This window comes from Nerophis lumbriciformis, linkage group LG23 (assembly GCF_033978685.3).
Source record: "Nerophis lumbriciformis linkage group LG23, RoL_Nlum_v2.1, whole genome shotgun sequence".
Classification (NCBI taxonomy): Eukaryota; Metazoa; Chordata; class Actinopteri; order Syngnathiformes; family Syngnathidae; genus Nerophis; species Nerophis lumbriciformis.
In genome coordinates, this window is record NC_084570.2 from 3479796 (window position 1) to 3497988 (window position 18193).

General features: G+C 39.1%; 1 protein-coding gene across 1 annotated transcript in view; it reads right to left on the bottom strand.

Moving 5' to 3' along the window:
• Positions 1–1865: 1865 nt before the first annotated feature.
• The window catches only part of LOC133622511 (gap junction gamma-1 protein-like), a 31296-nt gene continuing 14968 nt past the window's right edge, over positions 1866–18193 (bottom strand). Inside the window, exons 2-5 of the mRNA XM_061985328.2 lie at positions 11760–12029; positions 11466–11691; positions 6001–6675; positions 1866–2844 (exon numbers count right to left, since the gene is read on the bottom strand). Coding sequence (XP_061841312.1) covers positions 2831–2844; positions 6001–6675; positions 11466–11691; positions 11760–11999 — 1155 coding nt within the window. The 5' untranslated portion in view covers positions 12000–12029 and the 3' untranslated portion in view covers positions 1866–2830. The remainder of the gene's footprint in view (positions 2845–6000; positions 6676–11465; positions 11692–11759; positions 12030–18193) is intronic.

An 18193-nucleotide genomic window follows, 5' to 3' on the forward strand; every position in this document is an offset into this window, starting at 1 on the left:
CATAAGGCATTAATAAGTACTTAATGACTAATTAAGAGCCAATATGTTACTAAATTGCATGTTAATAAGCAACTAATTAATGGTGAATATATTCCCCATACTAAAGTGTTACCATAAGGCATTAATAAGTACTGAATGACTAATTAAGAGCCAAAATGTAACTCATTTGCATGTTAATAAGCAACTAATTAATGGTGAATATGTGTTCCCCATTCTCAAGTGTTACCATAAGGCATTAATAAGTACTTAATGACTAATTAAGAGCCAAAATGTTACTCATTTGCATGTTAATAAGCAACTAATTAATGGTGAATATGTTCCCCATAATAAAGTGTTACCATGAGGCATTAATAGGAATTAATGACTAATTAAGAGCCAATATGTTACTAATTTGCATTTTAATAAGAAACTAATTAATGGTGAATATTTCCCCATACTAAAATGTTACCATAAGGCATTAATAAGTACTTAATGACTAATTAAGAGTCGATATGTTACTAATTTGCATGTTTATAAGCAACTAATTAATGGTGAATATATTCCCCATACTAAAGTGTTACCATAAGGCATTAATAAGCACTTAATGACTAAGAGCCAATGTTACTAAATTGCATGTTTATAAGCAACTAATTAATGGTGAATATGTTCCCCATACTAAAGTGTCACCATAAGGCATTAATAAGTACTTAATAATGACTAAGAGCTAAAATGTTACTAATTTCCAAGTTAATAAGCAACTAATTAATGGTGAATATATTCCCCATAATAAAGTGTTACCATAAGGCATTAATAGGAATTAATGACTAATTAAGAGCCAATATGTTACTAATTTTCATGTTCATAAGCAACTAATTAATGGTGAATATGTTCTCCATACTAAGGTGTTAACATAAGGCATTAGTAAGTACTTAATGACTAATTAAGAGCCAATATGTTACTAAATTGCATGTTAATAAGCAACTAATTAATGGTGAATATATTCCCCATACTAAAGTGTTACCATAAGGCATTAATAAGTACTGAATGACTAATTAAGAGCCAAAATGTAACTCATTTGCATGTTAATAAGCAACTAATTAATGGTGAATATGTGTTCCCCATACTCAAGTGTTACCATAAGGCATTAATAAGTACTTAATAATGACTAAGAGCTAATTTGTTACTAATTTCCATGTTAATAAGCAACTAATTAATGGTGGATATATTCCCCATAATAAAGTGTTACCATAAGGCATTAATAGGTATTAATGACTAATTAAGAGCCAATATGTTACTAATTTTCATGTTCATAAGCAACTAATTAATGGTGAATATGTTCCCCATAGTAAAGTGTCACCATAAGGCATTAATAAGTACTTAATAATGACTAAGAGCTAATTTTTTTACTAATTTCCATGTTAATAAGCAACTAATTAATGGTGAATATATTCCCCATAATAAAGTGTTACCATAAGGCATTAATAGGAATTAATGACTAATTAAGAGCCAATGTTACTAATTTTCATGTTCATAAGCAACTAATTAATGGTGAATATGTTCCCCATAGTAAAGTGTCACCATAAGGCATTAATAAGTACTTAATAATGACTAAGAGCTAATTTTCTTACTAATTTCCATGTTAATAAGCAACTAATTAATGGTGAATATATTCCCCATAATAAAGTGTTACCATAAGGCATTAATAGGAATTAATGACTAATTAAGAGCCAATATGTTACTAATTTTCATGTTCATAAGCAACTAATCAATGGTGAACATGTGTTCCCCATAGTAAAGTGTTACCGTTTTTGTTCAAAGCCCACATTATGGAGAGTTTAGTCAAGTGTCGATTCAAGACCACAAACAAAATCTAACTCTTTTCAAATATATTTATTAACTCTCAAGAAAAAAAATAATCTCTACATTTTAACACTACAAAAATTGCCTGTTATTTTTTTTTTCTTTCCAAAACTGAGTTGTATTATAAAACTGAAATACCAAAAAAAAGAGAGAAGTGAGATGATTAACAATGTAGCAGGCTCCGTCTTCCAGTCCAAACATCTATAAAGTGACGGAGAAGGCGGCATAAAGCGTCAGCTCACCTGATCAAACGGTCAGTTCTGTCACTCGGGAGACGAAGCGTCCGTGTTGGAGCATGAAGGCAGACCACGCGTGCCAGTGATGGAAAATGATGTGTCATCAAAGAGGAATGTGTTAGAGCAGGATGCAGTTGTCACCCAGATGAGCAGGATTAGCAGCTGCTTAGAGAAAACCACTTTTCCAGACTGGAGATGATGAATCATTTATAGGAGCGTCCTTCTGGCGGGGGGAAAGCTCCCACTTAAAGCAAAAGGAGAAGTGTTGTAATTGAAAACAACAAAATTGGGGGGAATTTCTGCACCGTAAAAAATTCAAGCATTTCCCAGGTAAACATTGTGGCCTTTTGGGAGAAACATGGAGGAATGAAGAGAGAAACAGCTTGATGAGCCTCAACAAACCTCGTCTGGTAAAAAAAAGGAAGGTGATCAGAGGAGGTGGCAGCTCAGACAACACCACGAGGAATCAACTGGGATGTGTGGGCCAAATAAACAACAACTGGCGAGCGCGACCACGTTCTGCCTTGGGTGCGCTCAGTTAGTTTGGAGTCACCTTTCAAGATGAACCATATTCTTCTCAACAGACATCACAATACTGAAAGGCACATTTCTTTCTCTTTTTTTTTTTGTTTTCCCCTCAGACACGCACTTTGTTTCTCTCTCTGTGGTCAGACTGCATTCCCAGATGTTCCCCAATCTAGTGTGATAAAGGCCAGTGGGAATGGCGGCACAGAAGTTTGGGTCAGGAAGCAGCTTCAGGTATGTGTTTCTGGAAAGAAGACAAAAATCATTTAAAAAACAAAAACAAGGTTGGTTTCTCTAACACACACACACACAAACACACATTTTTTTGGGGTGAATTTTTTGTTTGTAATTGGTTTTTAATCTTCATTATTTACTTCAAGTTATTACAGTATGTCTCTATACACACACACACACACACACACACACACACACACACACACACACACACATATATATATATATATATATATATATATATATATATATATATATATATATATATATATGTGTGTGTGTGTGTATATATTTTTATATATATAGGTGTGTATATAAATATATATATATATATACACACATATATATATATATATACACACACACACACACACACACACACATACATACACACACACACATATATATATATATATATATATTATATACACACACACACACACAAATACATACATATATATGTCTTAATAAGGTTATCCAAAAAATAGTGCTCGATACCGTAGTAGAGCGCAATATATGTATGTGTGGGAAAAAAATCACAAGACTACTTCATCTCTACAGGCCTGTTTCATGAGGGGTTCCCTCAATCAAAATCTCCTGATGATTGAGGGAACCCCTCATGAAACAGGCCTGTAGAGATGAAGTAGTCTTGTGATTTTTTTCCCACACACATATATATATATATATATATATATACATATACACACACACACACACACACACACACACACATATATATATATATATATATAAATATATATATATATATATATATATATATATATAAATAAATATGTATATATATATCTATATATATATATTTTTTATTATTTTTTTATTTTATTTTATTTTTATTTTTTTTATTAATCGTGGCTAAAGGGGGCGCATTTCAATTTTTTTTACACACACTTATTACAGATGTTGACCAGAGGGGGAGCACTTCAAATTTTTACACACACTTGTTATTTCATATGTTGACCAGAGGGGGGAGCACTTTTAAAACACACACACACACACACACACACACACACACACACACACACACACACACGTATTTGTTACCTTCTTGAGACCTCCAAAAAATGCCTTTCTAGACCACCCTTTCTGGATATATAAAGTTTTTTTTAATTTACAACATTATATATATATATACATATATATATATACATATATATATATATATATATATATATATATATATATATATATATATATATATATATATATATAAACAAGGTAAGCTTTTAGTTAATTTTTTGGTGAATTTTTTATTTGTAATTGGTTTTTAATCTTCATTATTTACTTCAAGTTATTACAGCATGTTATAGTTATTTGAATGACTCTTACCATAATATGTTACGTTAACATACCAGGCACGTTCTCAGTTGGTTATTTATGCCTCATATAACGTACACTTATTCAGCCTGATGTTCACTATTCTTTATTTATTTTAAATTGCCTTTCATATGTCTATTCTTGGTGTTGGGTTTTATCAAATGAATTTCCCCAAAAATGCGACTAATATGTTTTCTTCCTTCTTTATTATGCATTTTCGGCCGGAGCGACTTATACTCCGGAGCGACTTATACTCAGAAAAATACGGTATTACCTTCCTTCTTCATTTGTATTACTTTTTACTCTTTCATTAAATGTTTCATATTAAGTCACGTTTATTTTTTTGTCTTGTTCACAATTTCACACATGCAGCAACCATGGAATTTCGCCAATGTGGGATAGATAAAGTCTGTTATCGCGTTCTTATTGCGGGAACCCACTTAAAGGGGAACATTATCACAATTTCAGAAGGGTTAAAACCATTAAAAATCAGTTCCCAGTGGCTTATTATATTTTTCGAAGTTTTTTTCAAAATTTTACCCATCACGCAATATCCCTAAAAAATGCTTCAAAGTGCCTGATTTTAACCATCGTTATATACACCCGTCCATTTTCCTGTGACGTCACATAGTGAAGCCAACACAAACAAACATGGCGGAAAGAACAGCAAGCTATAGCGATATTAGCTCGGATTTAGACTCGGATTTCAGCGGCTTAAGCGATTCAACAGATTACGAATGTATTGAAACGGATGGTTGTAGTGTGGAGGCAGGTAGCGAAAATGAAATTGAAGAAGAAACTGAAGTTATTGAGCCATATCGGTTTGAACCGTATGCAAGCGAAACCGACGAAAACGACACGACAGCCAGCGACACGGGAGAAAGCGAGGACGAATTCGGCGATCGCCTTCTAACCAACGATTGGTATGTGTTTGTTTGGCATTAAAGGAAACTAACAACTATGAACTAGGTTTACAGCATATGAAATACATTTGGCAACAACATGCACTTTGAGAGTGCAGACAGCCCAATTTTCATCAATTAAATTATTCTGTAGACATACCCTCATCCGCGCTCTTTTCCTGAAAGCTGATCTGTCCAGTTTTGGAGTTGATGTCAGCAGGCCAGGGAAGCTAGGGTCGATAGGGGGTTTAGCTCGCTCGTCTGCGGGAACAAACTGCCACCATTGCTTGCCGTGCTACCGAGGTCCTTTGTCCCTGAATTGCTCACACACTCCGGCAGATTCAATGGGGGTCTGGCGGCAGATTTCTTTGACTTTATCGTTGGAAATGCATCTGCTTTGAGTGTCGCAGGATATCCACACATTCTTGCCATCTCTGTCGTAGCATAGCTTTCGTCGGTAAAGTGTGCGGAACAACAAATTTCTTGCCACTTTCGCATCTTTGGGCCACTGGTGCAACTTGAATCCGTCCCTGTTGGTGTTGTTACACCCTCTGACAACACACCGACGAGGCATGATGTCTCCAAGGTACGGAAAACAGTCGAAAAAACGGAAAATAACAGAGCTGATTTGACTCGGTGTTTGAGAAAATGGCGCATTGCTTCCCGATGTGACGTCACGTCATCGCTCCGAGAGCGAATATTAGAAAGGCGTTTAATTCGCCAAAATTCACCCATTTAGAGTTCGGAAATCGGTTAAAAAAATATATGGTCTTTTTTTTCTGCAACATCAAGGTATATATTGACGCTTACATAGGTCTGGTGATAATGTTCCCCTTTAATTTACTGTTGGAGAAAAGGCCTAACAAGTGTTGAAAAGAAGTTTCAGATAGCCAGACAAACCCACTCTTTGGTGTACAGAAGGTGATTACCTTTTTCGCTCGCCTCTTGGTGCTTTTCTTGGGCAAAATTGAGGCGGTTCTGCTCAGCCGGCGTTTGTGCTGCAGTGTGGACCTCCGGACTGCTGCTGCGTGAGGGGTTTCCCTCCTCCGTGTGGTAGGCCTGGTCCAGGTGCTGCTGTGCCAGCTTCAAGTGCCTGCGCAACCGCTCCAGGTCCCGGGATGAGTTGGCCTCGTCACCGAAACTGTCCATACCAGAATCGCCCGCTGGCGAGTTCCTCAGCCCGACTTTTTCTCCCTTTTTCATGGCGGCGTGATATCCGGGCGGCGCTGAGGCTAAGGCATGCGAGGAGGAGAGCGCGACTGACCGGAGGGCGCTGCGCCTGCGGAAGTTGTCGCGGACGCCGCCGATGCCCAAGTGGACGATTTCAAAAACGGTCAGGACCAGGCAGAGGAAGGACACCACGTACATGACCAGCAGGAAGATGGTTTTCTCCGTGGGCCGAGACACGAAGCAGTCCACGGTGTGCGGGCAGGGCGAGCGGGTGCACACATACGAGGGGATCACCTCGAAGCCGTACAGGACGTACTGGCCACAGAGGAAGCTCACTTCGAATATGGAGCGCCACACCAGCTGGCATATGTAGACTTTCATGAGGCCGTCTCGCAAGATGCGACGCCGTCCGTCGTGCTTCTTCTCTCCCGAAGCTTGAAAGTGGAAAGACAAATTGTTGTTTTTAGACTCCAAAATGGAATTTACACACTTGCCAAGGTAAAATACAGACGTTATCATTGCAGTAGAGCCCCGCCTAGTCGCAGTTTTGCATTCCCCCGCATATCAAGACACATTTTTTTCTGCTTCAAAAAGTACATCTTTAGAGATTTTTGTCTCTAACTGCAGGCCAAAGAAGTGCTGCAGCTGTGAATCCAGCAGAATGTACTCTAACAGGTATACTGTAACTTACAAGAATGTGAGTACAATTGCAAAAAGGAAACATGTATCAGCACAAAGTGCTGCCCCCCAGCATACACAAGACATTAAAACAACATTTAAAACTTGTTGTATTAGGTCCTGACGACGAGCGACTCAAACCTAACATTGGAACATTCTTTTTGACGACATTTAATCAATGTTGAGTTCTGACCATTGAATTTTGGTCATTTTCCAACCAATATTCTACAACAAATATGTTAAAACAACATGCTTTTTGACAACGCTTATTCAACGTCAGGTTGTGCACTGCAAAAACTGAAATCTAAGTAAGATTAAATATCTCAAACAAGGGTGATATTTGCTTATTTTCTGTCTGATAAGATCATTCTTCTCACTAAGCAGATTTTATGTTAGAGTGTTTTACTTGTTTTAAGGGTTTTGGTCCTAAATGATCTCAGTAAGATATTACATATTTGATGACCTATATTGAGTAAAACATGCTTGAATCTAGAATATCAACTGTAGCAAAGCTGTGTCATCAACACTCACAAGTATAAAACTACTTTAGTAATCATTTATTACTTCAAGCATGAAAAAAAAATCATGATGCCGAGTCAAGATAATGGCACTAGCATTTACTTATTTAAGAATATTTTTCAACATATTGAGCAAAAAGGTCAATTTTTTTTTTCTACCAAGAAAAGTGCACATGTTATTTTTGAAAATATACTTATTTTAAAGTATTTTTGGGTTCATTGAGGTTAGCTAATTTTACTTGTTTTGGAAAGTCTTGACAAGCCGAATTTTCTTGTTCTATTGGCAGATAATGTTGCTTAGTTCAAGTAAAATAACCCTAATTTTTGTATTATTATTTTTTCTTGTTTTTGAACACTGACTTTTTGCAGTGTGACGTTGATTTGATTATTGAAATTTGGTCATTTCCCAACCAACAACGTGGAACCAATGTTAACGTTATGTGTCAATTTACAAATTAAACTATTTTGCATCGTTGTTTCAAAGTCAGTACATGTACGTATAATCAACATTGTGTCGATGTCTTGTGCACACAAACCCCGAAAGAAAATGTTGAAAATCGAGACTACATTTCCTGCCATTGCATTTATACACTATACTTTAACTTTAGATTTACCGTATTTTTCGGAGTATAAATCGCTTCGGAGTATAAGTCGCACCGGCCAAAAATGCATAATAAAGAAGGGAAAAAAGTATAAGTCGCATTTTTTGGGGAAATGTATTTGATAAAAGCCAACACCAAGAATAGACATTTGAAAGGCAATTTAAAACAAATAAAGAATAGTGAACAACAGGCTGAATAAGTGTACGTTATATGAGGCATAAATAACCAACTGGTATGTTAACGTAACATATTATGGTAAGAGTCATTCAAATAACTATAACATATAGAACAGGGGTCTCAGACACGTGGCCCGCGAGACTTTATTTTGCGGCCCCCACCTTGATATGAAAGTTTGATGTTAGTGCGGCCCGCGAGTTTTAAATGAATGGCGCTTGACAGCGTTGTGTGCAGAGCTGAAGGAATCTACCAATCACGGTGTGGTATATGGCTCTCGACAATATTGAGGGCGTGCCGTGATGGCACTGCCTTTAGCGTCCTCTACAGCCCGTAAGTGACTGCAAGACATACTTGATCAACAGCCATACAGGTCACACTGAGGGTGGCCGTACAAACAACTTTAACACTGTTACAAATATGCGCCACACCGTGAACCCACACCAAACAAGAATGACAAACACATTTCGGGAGAACATCCGCACCGTAACACAACATAAACATAACAGAACAAATACCCAGAATCCTTTGTAGCCCTAACTCTTCCGGGCTACAATATACACCCCCGCTACCTCCAAACCCCGCCTAATTTGCACATTCTAAAACCAGTCTACTGAGGCAACAACATTTCTTCAAGAAAGCAACCGAAAAGAGCGATGCAGCAGTCAAAGCTAGCTACATGGTTGCTAGGGCGGGAAAGCCATTCAAAGAAATGGAATTCATTAAAAAGTGCATGCTAGATTTTTTTAAAGAAATCTTTTCTTGCGGCCGAGCCTCACCCAGTTTCTGCATCCAGTGACCCCCAGGTAAATTGAGTTTGAGACCCCAGATATAGAACATGCTATACGTTTACCAAACAATCGGTCACTCCTAATCGCTAAATCCCATGAAATCTTAAACGTCTAGTCTCTTACGTGAATGAGCTAAAGAATATTATTTGATATTTTACAGTAATGTGTTAATAATTTCACACATAAGACGCTCCTGAGTATAAGTCGCACCCCCGGCCAAACTATGAAAAAAACTACGACTTATAGTCCGAAAAATACGGTATTTTTTATCTACCAACCTCTTTTGCTGTCTTTTAGACACTTACGTGTTCCATGGTCATGCACGACAGAATTAATTTTTTTTGTCGATAATTTACTAACGTTATTAGACTGTTAACGGACAGAGAAGGCTGTACTTCCTGAGGAGGCTGCGCTCCTTCAACATCTGTAAAAAAAACTCTTGTGGATGTACTACCAGTCTGTGGTTGCCAGTGTTCTGTACTACATCTAAGAAGGACAGCTCCAGACTGGAGAAACTGATCAGGCGGGCCGGTTCTACGATGGGAATAAAACTGGACTCACTGGTGACGGTGGCAGAGAAGAGGACTGTGGAAAAACTAGTGAGCATCCTGGATGATGCCAGTCACCCTCTGCATACTGTTATCAGTAGCCAGAGGAGCCTGTTCAGTTCTAGACTGCTTCATCCCAAGTGCAGGACTAATAGACTCAAAAACTCCTTTGTCCCACACGCCATTAGACTGTACAACTCCTCTCTGAGGGGGGAGAGGGGTACTAGGATGACAGGGGATGCAAAACAATAACAGTGCAATACTTTTTCATAACATGGTCACTACTGCCTAGTTTCTCTTGTTATATTCTTATTTTACTGTTATATTTTTATTCTCATTGTTGTTTTTTATTTTTATTGTAATATTTTTCTATTTTGTTTCCATTTATACCCCTATTATTTACTTTTTAAATTTTAAATGCTGCTGGAATTTTAATTTTCCTGAGGGAACTCTCCTGGAGGAATCAATAAAGTACTATCCGTCTATCATTGAAAATGTAATGTCAACTTCTACAACATGCATGCAAAGAACTCAGAAAAACATTTCCCATTTGGCAACGATCTTGTAGCCACGCCCCCTCGGGTAATACACTTCTGGTGTTGTTAACCTTTGTTTACAATATGTCACATCGCTGGCTACGAATAAATACTATAGACCTACAAGTGGTTCAGAACTAAGAGTTTGGATTGTAAATATGATTAGCAACAAAGTAAACAGCCGTCAACGTTGTGGCTCAGAGCGAACGGAGGCGACAAGTAAGCCAGCTCGATGGTTGATTAACGAGCGGTCTCAAGGTTGGCAAGTATGCTCAATCAATCAATCAATCAATCAATCTTTATTTATATAGCCCTAAATCACAAGTGTCTCAAAGGGCTGCACAAGCCACAACGACATCCTCGGTACAAAGCCCACATACGGGCAAGGAAAAACTCACCCCAGTGGGACGTCGATGTGAATGACTATGAGAAACCTTGGAGAGGACCGCATATGTGGGTAACCCCCCCCCCTCTAGGGGAGGGGGGTTACCCACATATGCTCTAGTATACTCTGGACTGAAGCTGTGTGCCTTCATTGTTTTTGTAGCTGTTGTTTTGAAGTATGTTTAAAAAAATAAAATAAAATAATGCACTTTGTGAAAGTCAAAGTATAGTATTTCCCATAGTTGTACTGAGTATCAGGATTATCTCAGGGAAAGCATGTCCCAAATTCCAAGCTGCTGTTTTGAGGCATGTTAAAAAAAATAATGCACTTTGTGACTTCAATAATAAATATGGCAGTGCCATGTTGGCACTTTTTTCCATAACTGGAGTTGAAGTTGTTCTCTTATTTTGGAAAACCTTGTTTTTGATTGACTGATGGAAACTTGTATTAGTAGATTGCACAGTACAGTACATATTCCGTACAATTGACCACTAAATGGTAACACCCGAATGAGTTTTTCAACTTGTTTAAGTCGGGGTCCACGTAAATCAATTCATGGTAAAGTTACATTGTTTAATGCATCCAGCGGGGAATCACAACAAAATTAGGCATAATAATGTGTTAATTCCACGACCGTATATATCGGTATCGGTTGATATCGGAATCGGTAATTAAGAGTTGGACAATATCGGCAAAAAAGCCATTATCGGACATCTCTACTTTTAGGTGATAGGTCCTGGCAGAGAAGCTTTTCTCGTCATGTGTGCGTCAATTATTTTGCAAGGAGGCCTTGGAATGCAAGCCAGGATCTACTACATAATATCACAGCAAATATTCATCTGATGCAATCCTTGTTCATTTGACCAAACACAGTGTAGAAGTGCTTCTCTTCCATAGCTTAAGTTTTTAAACCCTTACCTTTACAATCCAACGTTAAAATGCAATCATTTTATAGAATAAGAATGCTGAAAATGAAAACAATGGCAAACTACTTTTCTCTGCTTTGTCTGGCTTCTCCAATTCGATCTCTTCTGCGACCATGGGGTCTTCCTCGCCATTGTCCTCCGCCTCCTCGTAGTCCCGAACCGCCCCACGGTTGATGATGGGCATTTTCTTCTTGCGGTTACGTAGCGGTCGGTAGTCAGAGTCTTCCATGCGGGCAATCTTGTGCATGGCGAAGCCCAGGTACATGATCGTGGGAGTAGTGATCATGATCACCTGCGGCAGACATGCTTTATTAGTGGCACGCTTCATTTAAGCTCCTAAACATGTCACCCGACGCTCACCTGAAAGATCCAGAATCGGACGTGTGAGAGCGGCGCAAAGGCATCGTAACAAACATTCTCACACCCCGGCTGCTGCGTGTTGCAGACAAACTTGCTCTGCTCGTCGTAGTAGATAGTTTCCCCGCCCACTGCTGTCAGCACGATGCGGAAGATGATGAGCACCGTCAGCCAGATCTTCCCCACAAAGGTAGAGTGGTTGGAGATCTCATCCAGCAGACGAGTCAGAAAGCTCCAACTCATGGTGCCAAGGTGACCGGGGAGCTAAACAGACTTTTGCAGAGAGAAGACGTCAATTAGAACGTTGTGATGCAAAGTGTGACTGAAGTTGCTCTTCTGAAAGGCGCCACCTCATGGTCAGGACATGTTTAAAAAAACAATGTTGACTGTCAACTGTTTAAAGGGGAACATTATCACCAGACCTATGTAAGCGTCAATATATACCTTGATGTTGCAGAAAAAAGACCATATATTTTTTTAACCGATTTCCGAACTCCAAATGGGTGAATTTTGGCGAATTAAACGCCTTTCTAATATTCACTCTCGGAGCGATGACGTCACAACGTGACGTCGCATCGGGAAGCAATCCGCCATTTTCTCAAACACCGAGTCAAATCAGCTCTGTTATTTTCCGTTTTTTCGACTGTTTTCCGTACCTTGGAGACATCATGCCTCGTCGGTGTGTTGTCGGAGGGTGTAACAACACGAACAGGGACGGATTCAAGTTGCACCAGTGGCCCAAAGATGCGAAAGTGGCAAGAAATTGGACGTTTGTTCCGCACACTTTACCGACGAAAGCTATGCTACGACAGAGATGGCAAGAATGTGTGGATATCCTGCGACACTCAAAGCAGATGCATTTCCAACGATAAAGTCAAAGAAATCTGCCGCCAGACCCCCATTGAATCTGCCGGAGTGTGTGAGCAATTCAGGGACAAAGGGCCTCGGTAGCACGGCAAGCAATGGCGGCAGTTTGTTCCCGCAGACGAGCGAGCTAAACCCCCCTGGATGTCTTGGCTCACACCGTCCCGAAGATGATCAAGAGAAGAATATCGACCCTAGCTTCCCTGGCCTGCTGACATGAGGGTATGTCTACAGAATATATTAATTGATGAAAATTGGGCTGTCTGCACTCTCAAAGTGCATGTTGTTGCCAAATGTATTTCATATGCTTTAAACCTAGTTCATAGTTGTTAGTTTCCTTTAATGCCAAACAAACACATACCAATCTTTGGTTAGAAGGCGATCGCCGAATTCGTCCTCACTTTCTCCCGTGTCGCTGGCTGTCGTGTCGTTTTCGTCGGTTTCGCTTGCATACGGTTCAAACCGATATGGCTCAATAGCTTCAGTTTCTTCTTCAATTTCGTTTTCGCTACCTGCCTCCACACTACAACCATCCGTTTCAATACATTCGTAATCTGTTGAATCGCTTAAGCCGCTGAAATCCGAGTCTGAATCCGAGCTAATGTCGCTATAGCTTGCTGTTCTTTCCGCCATGTTTGTTTGTGTTGGCATCACTATGTGACGTCACAGGAAAATGGACGGGTGGTTAAAATCAGGCACTTTGAAGCTTTTTTTAGGGATATTGCGTGATGGGTAAAATTTTGAAAAAAACTTCGAAAAATATAATAAGCCACTGGGAACTGATTTTTAATGGTTTTAACAATTCTGAAATTGTGATAATGTTCCCCTTTAAAGCACTCTAGAATGTTTGTCCTTAAAATAAATTTAAAAAAAAACTTAGGATGTTGAGTATTCCGTTTGAGCATGGCAAGGCAACTTTATTTATATAGCACGGTTACAACAATTTTTAAATTGGACCAAAGTGCTTTACGAGTTAAAAAGCATAGAGCAAAAAAAAACAAAAACAATGAATGAGCTAAACAAGATAGTGCAAAAGCAATACGGTAAAAGGGTTTGAATAAAAAGTAAAAATTGCAAAATAAAAATAAGAAAAAGTGCGACAAATTGAAAAAAAAAAAAAAAAGTAAAACGAAGAGGGTGGGGACTAGAAATGGTGGCCTAGTGGGCGGACTCAGCTCAGGTCAAAGGCCAGCGAGAAGAGGTAGGTTTTAAGAAGGGTTTTGAAGACCCCCAGGCTCTGGGCTGACCTAATGTGGAGGGAAAGGCTGTTCCAGAGCTTAGGGGCGGCAACGGAAAAGGCTCTGTCCCCTCTGGTCTTTAGCTTGGCACTGGGGACCGCCAACAGCGGTTGGTCAGCTGACCTTAGGGCTCTAGACGAGGTATGATGATGCAGAAGCTCGGTCAGGTATTGTGGGGCCAGACCATTTAGGGATTTAAAAACAATTAAAAGTAATTTAAAATCAATGCGGTGACGGACAGGGAGCCAGTAAAGTGAGGCCAGGACTGGGGTGATGTGCTCGCGTTTTTTGGTGCTGGTGAGGAGACGGGCAGCCGCGTTTTGCACAAGCTGCAAACGGCAGAATGATGCCTGATCAATGCCAGCGTACAGTGAGTTGTTGTCTAGCCAGTGTGTGATGAAGGCGTTTCATCAGACAACACATGGACAAAGATACAACCTTCTGGAGGAAAGTTCTGTGGTCAGATGAAACAAAAATTGAGCTGTTCGGCCACAATACCCAGCAAAATATTTGGAGAAGAAAAGGTTAGGCCTTTAATTCCAGGAACACCAGCCTACCGTCAAGCATGGTGGTGGTATTAATATGCTCTGGGCCTGTTTTGCTGCCAATGGAACTGGTGCTTTACAGAGAGTAAATGGGACAATGAAAAAGGAGGATTACCTCCAAATTCTTCAGGACAACCTAAAATCATCAACCCAAAGGTTGGGTGCTGGGCGCAGTTGGGTGTTCCAACAGGACAATGACCCCAAACACACATCAAAAGTGGTAAAGGAATGGCTAAATCAGGCTAGAATTAAGGTTTTAGAATGGCCTTCCCAAAGTCCTGACTTGAACGTGTGGACAATGCTGAAGAAACAAGTCCATGTCAGAAAACCAACTAATTTAGCTGAACTGAACCAATTTTGTCAAGAGGAGTGGTCAAATATTCAACCAGATGCTTGCCAGACGTTTGTGGATGGCTACCAAAAACACCTTATTGCAGTGAAACTTGCCAAGGGACATGTAAGCAAATATTAACATTGCTGTATGTATACTTTTGACCCAGCAGATTTGCTCACATTTTCAGTAGACTCATAATAAATTCATAAAATAACCAAACTTCATGAATGTTTTTTGTAACAAACAAGTATGTGCTCCAATCACTCTATCACAAAAAAATAAAAGTTGTAGAAATTATTGGAAACTCAAGACAGCCATGACATTATGCTCTTTACAAGCGTATGTACACTTTTGATTGCAACTGTATATGTATAGCTAGTTATGTAAAGCTAACAATCTTTATTTTGCTCTTTGAGATGAAAATAATCCTTTTAGAAGGGTGGAACTGGACTCTGAAAGACGTCAAAAAACTTGATTAGTGTCGCTCTCGACAATCTCTGACCAACTAAACGAATGCCCGAGGTGGGCCACTTTTCGCATGATTCAGTTTTTGTCAAATAATTTTGCCAAAATTGTGCCCTCGTTTTTGTATGCTGTTTGTTATCGTGAGGCCAAACAATTCGCTCAACAATCTAATCTATTTACCCGCGTGTCATCTCGTTTTTGCTTATTTTATCAAGTATGCCTGCAAAATATGCCACCATAGAGCAAAATAAAGTTGCACATTATAGAATATGAAAAACGCTTGAATTCAAGAAATATGCCATAGTATTAAAACAAAACTGCCGTCTGTGTGGTTCTCCCCTTCTCTCTCTGCACTCATTGACAACAAGAAGTTTCAATCAAAAGGTAAATGTGATGTTAAATGTTTATTCATCCTTAACATTCAGCACTTATTTATATTTCCAATAATGTTCTGCTTGTGAAACTAATTATTTTCTATACATTTGTGGTAATGTTTAGGATTTAGGCTTTAGATTGTTTCTTATGGGAAACATTGCTTCGGTTTCTGTATGATTTCGTCTGACCGTTTGGAATGTATTACTAACAGAAATCCATGTTCAAAGGATTTTGAGGTTTCCAAAAATCTTCCAGGAGGAGAGACAAAGAAGAAGGTAGGACAAAAATAAATGAAGGAACAGCCATGAGGACCTTAACCACACTGCTATTTCCTGTTTCGGACAGAATTCTTTGTCCCCAGAGTGAGTCTGCTTTTTAAATACAGTGGAACGTAGAACTGCATTTGGTTGTACAATTAGTATGATAACCGCTGACAGTCGTGCCTTTGGGAATACAATTTGGGAGGGGATCAAATTCTAAACAAATCCAGGATTCTGGAGCTCGATGTGTTTTAGACCTATTGCTCCAAATCCTGTAATACATCATGCAGGTTTAACTAATGTACTGCATTTTTGCCAAGAACACTTCTCAGTTGTAAAAAAAAACATGAACCAATCTAATCCGTCCGGTAAATTACTCTGGCTCTCGGAGGTCACTTTCAAAAGTTTTAAATAAAGCATCCTGGTCCTGGTCTTTGGAAAAAACATGTGTTTGGGAAAACATCACTTTGACCATTATAGGAGACAGTAGCAAATACAGCTGCAGAGTGACATCTGTTTTCACCCTACAATTATGCCCTTTAAAAAACCAGCACAGCTGAGATAAAACACTGTCAGCAGTTTTAGAACTTGAACATCTGCAGGGGTCTGTGATCAACATGCTCCAACCAGCATCACATTAGCAGACATGCAACGAGGCGACTACCCCTTTAAACACCACTTGCACCGTTTCATTACTCAACTCTGTTATGGGATTCTCAGGCCGGGCAGGAAGTCAAATTAAAAGGTTGCAGAGGCCGCAGCCTTTGTTTGACCGCTAATTCTCACAAAAATAAGCACTTTTGGAAGTGGAGGGCAAACGTTTCTCCTTGAAAAAGCTACATGGACCAAAGCATCGCGACACGTGGCAGTGGAAATAGAACACAATATGGAGTCTGTGCCCTCTTTGCAGTTAACTCGGCTGTCTCAAGTTGGAAGACTTTTTCCAAGCTTTTGGAGTTTTACAGTGGAAGATTGTTTTCATTCTTCCACAGTAACATTAGTCACCATTAATTGAAAAGTGTAGAAGTGCTTTTCTCAGCTAGAAACTTTGAGTCGACTTCCGTGCAAGCATCACATGTTCCTACTGCCGAGGTGGATTCTTTGCGCTTGGGAGCTTCTCTCTGCAGCCACAAACAAAGCTCACCGAGGTGAAACATTTGCGCCCATCCTTGTTAACAAACTGTTAAATATCTGCTTCCCCCTCAAGTTAACCCCCTGAGACCACCTGGTACATATAATTTGCATTAAGTTCTTATCTTGGGTGAAAGAAAATGGTCAGAATGTGTTTTTTAATGCATCGGCGTCTACAGTACCAATTAAATTATATATAAAATTTGGGATTTTTCCCTGTCAAAAAGTCGGGATTTTTTTTCTGTCAAAAAATCGGGATTTTTTTTCTGTCAAAAAGTCTCGCTTTTTTTGTCAAAAAGTCAAATTTTTTTTTGTCAAAGGCACATTTTTTTTGTCAAAAAGTCACATTTTTTTTGTCAAAAAGTCACGTTTTTTTTGTCAAAAAGTCACGTTTTTTTTGTCAAAAAGTCACGGTTTTTTTGTCAAAAAGTCACGTTTTTTTCTGTCACAAAGTCACGTTTTTTTCTGTCAAAAAGTCACGTTTTTTTCTGTCAAAAAGTCACGTTTTTTTTGTCAAAAAGTCACGTTTTTTTTGTCAAAAAGTCACGTTTTTTTTTGTCAAAAAGTCACGTTTTTTTCCTGTCAAACGGTCGGGATTTTTTCTGTCAAACGGTCAGGATTTTTTCTGTCAAACGGTCAGGATTTTTTCTGTCAAACGGTCAGGATTTTTTCTGTCAAACGGTCAGGATTTTTTCTGTCAAACGGTCAGGATTTTTCTCTTTCATAGGGTCGGGATTTTTTCAGTCAAAACGTCGGGATTTTTTCAGTCAAAACGTCGGGATTTTTTCAGTCAAAACGTCGGGATTTTTCTCTTTCATAGGGTCGGGACTGTTTCTGTCAAAACGTCGGGACTGTTTCTGTCAAAACGTCGGGACTGTTTCTGTCAAAACGTCGGGACTGTTTCTGTCAAAACGTCGGGACTGTTTCTGTCAAAACGTCGGGTCTGTTTCTGTCAAAACGTCGGGTCTGTTTCTGTCAAAACGTCGGGATTGTTTCTGTCAAAACGTCGGGTCTGTTTCTGTCAAAACGTCTGGATTGTTTCTGTCAAAACGTCGGGATTGTTTCTGTCAAAACGTCGGGATTGTTTCTGTCAAAACGTCGGGATTGTTTCTGTCAAAACGTCGGGATTGTTTCTGTCAAAACGTCGGGTCTGTTTCTGTCAAACGTCAGAATTTTTTCTGTCAAAACGTCAGAATTTTTTCTGTCAAAACGTCAGAATTTTTTC